The following is a 7953-nucleotide window of genomic DNA, read 5'->3' as shown; positions in this document are numbered from 1 at the left end:
AATATATATATATATATATATATATATATATATATTTATATATATTTACTTACATTAGACTGCAGTCATGCCGAGACACGACTTTGAAGAATTCCAGTCAAATGATTCGATTCTAGTACTTATTTTTTCTAAGTCTGGTACTTATTCTATTGGATTCTCTTGCCGAACCACCATGTTACAGGAGCATAAACATACTAACACCAGTTGTCAACCAGTGGTGGCAGGCAAAGATACCCCAAATCAGAAACATTTTTATTATTACATGTCCTAATATCTTTCAAACAGTAGTTTGACTAACTTGTAGGTTATCAAACTACTATTAGTAGTCTTATAATAATATGTTAAATAGCAGTTTAATAAACTTCAAGATTTCTTAAAACATGTTGAAGTTGAATCTTAACTTAAAAGGATTTTTGGTCATATATTATCTGAAAGTGAATTATTAGCTGTAAATATTTTTACATAATAATATCATAATTTGAAAGACAAGTTATCTATTGGATAATGTATGTGGTAAAAACATTTGTATGAACAGGAAGAATTGAATATTGGTAGCTGTTTAAGATTTTTACTATTAACATTTGCTATTCTTGTAGCAAATTTATGTGTACCAATGAAACTTAATTTGACATTAGTGTGTTATGGTAAATATCTGTTTAATAAAGTAAAGAAATATTTAACAATATTTATATTCACTTTGATACTAAATGGAACATTAAGCCAAATAATTGTACATGATCTATTTTTCTCTGTCTGACATTTAATATTATATTCATTTATGTAATTTTATCTTTAAAACCATTGTACTTGAATGCTTCATTATACTTAGGGAGTCTCTTTGTTCAAAGGAAGACCTATCAAATGAAATACTGGATAAACTTGTTCTATTTTTTTAATGAAAATATTTATAGTTGCTCGCAGGTGGCTTTAAGTGATAGGTATGTACTTCAAATTTTTAAGTGTCTTCCTAATAACAGTTTGTATATACTGGTTTCTGAACTGAAGTGGAGATCTAAATTTACATAAATCCTTTCTAGTATAGGCACAAGTCCTGAAATTTGGGGCAGGGGTTAGTCGATTATATCGACCCAGTACTCAACTGGTACTTACTTTATTGAACTTGAAAGAATGAAAGGCAAAGTTGACCTCGAAGACTAAATTACTCATAAAGATCTTTTCCAAAACTATATAACTGTTAGGCAGTCCTTCTCTCCTGCCTCCATGTCTTCCTCTTCATCTTCTACTTCTTCATCCTCCTCCTTTTCTCCCTCTTCCTCTCCCACTCCACTTCTGCACCTCCTTTTCTGCCTTTTCCTCTTCATTCCCCTCCTCCCCTCCCTACCTTCCCTCTTCATTTTCCTTCTCCTCCTCCCCCTCATTATTATCATCATCATCCCCCAACATCATTGTTTTTAACATCCACTGTTTCATAATTGTATAAGTCAGACAACATTTATTGAGGCAGATTTTCTATGGTCAGATACTATTTCTGTCACCAATCCTCACCTGTTTTCAAGTAAGATGGTATTTCCCTAGTCCTTTGAACAACAAACAGATCAATGGTTGGACATATTTTCTATTAACAAATGACACTGTTTATATGAATATTGGCTTTGTTTTTACACCCAGTGCATAAATATCAAGACTAGGGGTTGACACAAGCACATGCATACACTTGGCCACATACATGCACATGCAGTGAAGGTTTCTTACATTTTCATCTACCAATTCACTCAAGACACTGGTCAGCCTGAGGCTGTACTAGATGACACCTATGGTGCATAGCATGGAACTGAGCTGATGCCATGTGACTTTGCAGCTTTGTGGTTTTGGTTTCCACATAACACTGTAATACAATTTTTGTCCTTGGGTAACAACTGTTATTTCTTATTTGCTTATCCCTAGAAAGTATGGAAAATGGTTATTTCCTTCAAACTTTGCATTTGTTACATTTATTCAATATAAATTTATAGGGTCAATATAACTGACTATACCTTTCCCATAACACGTATGATTTCTTATTTCTTTATTGCCCACAACGGGCTACACACAGAGGGGACAAACAAGGACAGACAAACAGATTAAATCAATTACATCGACCCCAGTGCGTAACTGGTACTTAATTTATCAACCCCGAAAGGATGAAAGGCAAAGTCGACCTCGGCGGAATTTCAACTCAGAATGTAACAGCAGACGAAATACTGCTAAGCATTTCGTCCGGCGTGCTAACGTCTCTGCCAGCTAACTGGGCGCCACCTGTGTTTATTTGTTTGCATGCTTGCTTGTAATTTAGGCACAAGAACTGCATTTTGGCAGGATTCTGAGTTCAAATCTCACTTTAATCATTTTGTGGTTAATAAAATACTGGGGTCAATTTAACTAATTCCTTCAATTAAATTTGCTGGCCTTGTGCCTAAATCAGAAACTGCTGTTCTTATTCTTGTCCTCCTCCTTATTGAGTGAAAGAGCAGCACATGCCATTGAAGTAACACGGGTAAAATATACAAAGCCCAGTACATCCATCATGACTACCTGTTTGATAAGGGCACACCAGGCACATCCATCACAACCTTATGTGCGTGACATGGCGATCTCATATCAAGATAAACAGCACATGACCTCACAGGTGGGGCCCAGTTAGAAATTTCTTCAAGTCAAGTATCCCATCCCACTAAAAAAATCATGAATGAGGTTTGTTTAAGGATGATGAATGAAATACCCATGTTTCCAGAGGTGAATAATTCAAACCCCAAAGAATTCCTCTCAGCACATGGCTATGATGCTCCCCACTACTTCTGCTCATGATCAGAGATGCACATATCATCAGCCACTAAGGGACATGCTCAACTAGTTAAGGCTAAGAAACTGACACGCAAATCTGTAGCATTGAGCAGAATATTTGCTGTAGCCCATCTTTTATACCAAGACAAAACATTACGTAATAACACAACCAATCAGTTAAAATCGAAAGCCAGGAGAGCCACTGTCTGGTACTGCATCAGGGCATTTATTATTATTCGTCACTTTGTTCTGAGTTCAAATTCTGCCAAAGTCGACTTTGCCTTTCACCCTTTTGGGGTTGATAAAATAATTTCCAGTCGAACACTGGAGTTGATGTAATCAACACATCCCCTCACCCAAAACTGCTGCCCTTGTGACAAAATTTGAAATCATGATTATTATTAATTATTATTATTATTATTATTATTATTATTATTATTATTATTATATGCTTTGGCTTTGCTATATGAGTTGCAAAAAAATCACAATGAGAGATGTCGAGGGACAACAAGGTTTTGTATCTTAAGATGCTAACAAGTGAGGGGCTCTGCAATTAAAAGCACTGATATCTCTAGGAGAAAAACAAAACAGAATGATTAAGATTGCATTCACATGGAAATGAATCTATGCAGAATATATATGTATGATCCTTTGCATTTTACAGAGATTTGATCTACATATTTATTTGCTCCTCTTAATATCATTCCAAGTGCCCCAATAATAACAGGTAGTGTTATTGCTTTGTGATACCACATTCTTCTAATTTCAATCTCCAGGTCCTTATATTTGCTCAGTTTCTCAAACGTTTTCAGAGATGTGTTTTTGTTAGCTGAAGCTGTAGTATGATTCAAACGGCCAGTCTTTTCAATCTGATTTTTCACAATAATATCTACTTGGTTAGCCTGTATTTCCTGATCAATTTAAACACTGAAATTCTAAAGGATGGTAATCTTTGCACATGTAGTGGCTTGTGTTCCCACCAATTATCTTTGTGTAGCATATTGACTAGCCATGTCATGTCTTTGCAACTGTTCTGTTGGTAACAATTAGCTGCATCCAGAGATTATGTGGTTGATTGTCTCTTGATGCTCTCCACATATGTGGCATGATAGGCTGATTTCATGTTTAAGGACATTACTCTGGTAATTCCTAGTTGGAAAGAAATGATATACCTCTCAGTTTCTGGTTTGAGAACAGAGCATGTCTGTCACCGATGAGTAAGGGTTTGATCTCCATCAGGGTCCCTGACTCTACTCGGGTATTTGCCATACAGTGTTTGTTTGTTTGTTTTTTTTTTTTGGCTTCTATCACTTAGTATATTAAAGGCTGGTTTGTTTGGCTATGTTTTTTTTTTTTTTTGTTTTTACCTTGTCAATTGGAAGCACATTTTCTTCAGGTACTGGTTCATCTAGATGCATTTCTCAAAGTTATATTTCTGCATTTTTTGTCTCTTCCTGTTTCAGAACCAGCTTTCTTATCTACCTGTTTCAGAACCAGCTTTAATATCCATTTCTTTGCAGGTAGGCAGAAAATCCCATGGTTGCAATTTTTAATGAGATTGTATTAACCCCTATTTGCCTTCTTTTCTTGGAAGGTATAAACTGTATCTGCTTTTGGGTGATGCATATGAAACCTTGTCATCAGCTTTCAGATTTTGACATCAACTTTGTTGATTTCAGAAATGGACCAGTTTATAGCAGTGAAGCTGTGTGTGATTACAGTCATGGCTAACATGTTTATGTCCTTAGTTTTGTTCCAGACATTTAACTTAGTTTTCTGAATAGCTCTTATTCTCTGATTGCACTCTTTCCTTATTTTTTCTTTCATTAGTGAGTGCTTAATCCCCTCTCCTTCACATACCCCTAGATACTTATAACTCCTCTCAGGATCTAATTCTTTTATCTTGGTATCTCTATCTAGAGTGTTTATGCATGTTTGATGGTTTTTACCTTGGCAAATGTAGCTTTGGTGCATTTGTGCAGCCCAAATTCCATTTCGATGTCATCACTAAATTGTTTGATTGTGTGTAGGAGTGCCTGCAGTTGTTTATTAACAGTTGATCCTTATATCCATAAGCCCCAGATTTACAGTTTTTCTCTTCATTAGGGGAAATATTGTTCATGAGGGAAGTATACATGTATTTCATTATAACAAATGTAAGGATCTCATACATTGTTATGGATCGGTAATTTTTAGGGTTTTTTGGGGGTTCATTTGTGGTTCCTTCATAATTACATTGTAATAACAAGTTAGCTTTTTGTGTGAGTTTATCAACATATTAGGCTAATAGTTTGGGATCTTATCTATACCAAGTGACTTCCATTTACTGAACTTTTTCTGTGTAAGTATATCTTCTGCACTAAACTTTTCCTATATTTCTTCTTGTATAATCCATGGGGTATCACAGTTATGCTCCTTTTCATCTATCCAAACCTTACTCCGGACCTCGAGTATTTCATGTTCTGAAGAAACTTCTATTTTGATGGTGATCTTTCCAATCTGCCTATAGAACTTCTTTGAATCATTTTTAAACATGCTGTTATCCTTAAAAAAAACAGGATTGTCTTTCAAAGTAACATGTGTGCACAGCTTTGTCCAGCACTTTTTGTTTTATCTTCTCCATTACTTCAGAAAATTGTTCTCACTTTGATTCATATTTTCACATTATCTTCCTCTTCTTGGGTGATTTTATATTAGGATTATTGCTTAAGTTTTTCAGTGTTTCTATATCAGATCTGCAAGCATTGATTTGTTTCTTGATTCTTTTTCTTGCCACACAGGTCTTTTATGAGGATTTGCAACTCAGTTTTAAGCTACACATCTGTGAAGGCTGCAGTAACCGCATAGCACAACTCTTTCAAGGATGTGATATCTAGTTCATTTTTTTCTTCTTCTTCTTGCTGTTGTTGTTTATTCTTATTTCAGGTTTTGTTGTAACTCCTAGAGTCTTGCATGCATAGCAGGCTTGCTACCTGCAGCCTATGGTACCATACTATCTGTTCTTTTTAACTATGTAATGCTTTCCTGCTTATTCTGGCCATGCCAAGGAGGCAAACCTTTTGTAATAGTTCTACTGGGCACTCTATCCCGATTTCCTTTATATTCCTCTTGATGCCTTCTGATACTATCCCCAAGGAACCAACAATAATTGGCACTATCTTCACCTTCATTTTTCATTGCCAGGTTATTTATTATTATCATTATCATTATCTTCTTCTTTCAATTTTGTTTCCATTTCTTTCCAAGTGTCTTCCGAGCACCTAGGGTAAAGAAACTCACTGTATAGATTGATAGGCCATCAAAATAAACAAACCAGATTGTTTATTTACAAAGTCATGTAATAGAAAAAAAAACGAGGAAGAAAGACCGGAAAGAAGAAAAAACAAGAAAAATAAAAACAAATAAAAGGGAAAAAGGAAAGAAAATTCACAGCAACAATACTCTTCTCAATACGTGTGATGTACCAGTTAAGACAACCTTTTGCACTTCCTGCATGGATGGTTAGCCAGGAATCATCCTCAGATAATTTTCAGTTCCCTTCTTGATCATTCTTATGATCACTGGTATTGTAACTGTCTTGAAATTTTTTTATTATGATTATTACTTTTTTTTTTTTTTCCAGCTATGCAAACAATGGATTATTTCTTGGTTTCACCACAACCCATTCAACCATCCACTCACCAATGCTTTCGTTGCCTTCAAATCTACCCAAAGGAAATCCTTTATTCCCGTAACTGCCCGCACAAACAGAAGTTACCTGTTAGTCATAGCCAGATCAAATATTGCCGATTTGCTACTGAGCAACAGCTATGCAGGGCAAAAGCAAACATCAACAACCCTCACAAATTTGGCTATACCAACAGTGAAGACACAACTGTGACCTTTAAACAGTTATCCCAAGCTGTTTGTTGTGGAGACAAAGAAACTCTAGAGGAAATGCTATATTCAAAAAGATTTAGCCACGACATCAATCAGAGTGTAAAAATGTCATGCCTTCTTGCTTGGGCCATGTACAAACGTCAGTTCTCTGTTTTCCATGCATTAATGGACTTTCATGAAAGATGTGGAAAGCTTTTGAATTTGGACTCAACGCCTTATTTCTCCGAGAAAAATACTCAACCTCTTTTGGTGTATGCTGCACGGATGAACTTTATTCAGGGAGTTCACCGACTCCTGGAAGGTGGTGCTAATGTTAATGTGACTGATAAAGATAAGCGGACAGCTTTGTGGACAGCATGCAGTGTGAAATGTGTAAAAACAGTAGAATTACTGCTTGAGTAAGTAACTTCTTTCATATTATTTTATTGTTTTATTTATTTATATATTTTTGACTTGTTTTAGTCACTGGATTGTGTAGCCTAGCTGAGGTATCACCTTAAAGGGTTTAGTTAATCAAATCAAGCCCAGTATTTTAAGTCAAGTACTTATTCTGCTGGTCTCATTTTGCTGAATTGCTAAAGTTACCAGGGAGAGAGTGAAATACAGAGACATGCATACACTTGTCTGTATATATCTATAGATATATATATTTGTATATATACATTATATATTGAAGGAAAAACAAAGAGGAGAAATTGAAGAATAAATGGATGTAATTACTGATTTTTTGCATGTTGTAGAAAGATGACATTCTTTTGAAAAAAAAAAACATTACAAATAAATAAATAAATTGATTGGAAATTGAAAGCTCAAAAAAAAATAAAGAAAAACATAAGAAGAACCTACATATATGTTTCTGTCAAACCATCTAGTTAATGGAAATCACCAAGCGTATCGTTTAAAGCCAAGGAAGTTGCCACATTCTTACAATATTATGGTAGGACTTCTTCAGAATTCAAAAAGAGCTAATGCAACTTAGGTGATCATTTTATCTTTTGAGCAAAGCATGTGAACAAAACATTGGCTGACTCCTGTGCAAGTGGCACATAAAAAACACCATTCAAGCATGGCCGTTGCCGGTACCGCCTGACTGGCCTTCATGCCGGTGGCACATAAAAAGCACCTACTACACTCTCGGAGTGGTTGGCGTTAGGAAGGGCATCCAGCTGTAGAAACTCTGCCAGATCAGATTGGAGCCTGGTGGAGCCATCCGCTTCGCCAGTCCCCAGTCAAATCGTCCAACCCATGCTAGCATGGAAAGCGGACGTTAAATGATGATGATGATATATATAT

The 7953-nt window shown here is 35.6% G+C and overlaps 1 protein-coding gene across 2 annotated transcripts in view; it reads left to right on the top strand.

Annotated features, from left to right (window-relative positions):
- LOC106872091 (uncharacterized) overlaps positions 1–7953 on the top strand; it is a 30572-nt gene that overhangs the window by 15432 nt on the left and 7187 nt on the right. For both annotated transcript variants that reach the window (XM_014918951.2, XM_014918950.2), the window contains exon 2: positions 6404–7058. In XM_014918951.2, coding sequence (XP_014774437.1) covers positions 6406–7058 — 653 coding nt within the window. In that variant the 5' untranslated portion in view covers positions 6404–6405. The remainder of the gene's footprint in view (positions 1–6403; positions 7059–7953) is intronic.

This window comes from Octopus bimaculoides, chromosome 3, assembly GCF_001194135.2.
Source record: "Octopus bimaculoides isolate UCB-OBI-ISO-001 chromosome 3, ASM119413v2, whole genome shotgun sequence".
In the NCBI taxonomy this organism is placed as follows: Eukaryota; Metazoa; Mollusca; class Cephalopoda; order Octopoda; family Octopodidae; genus Octopus; species Octopus bimaculoides.
This window is presented reverse-complemented; position numbering and strand designations above follow the sequence as displayed.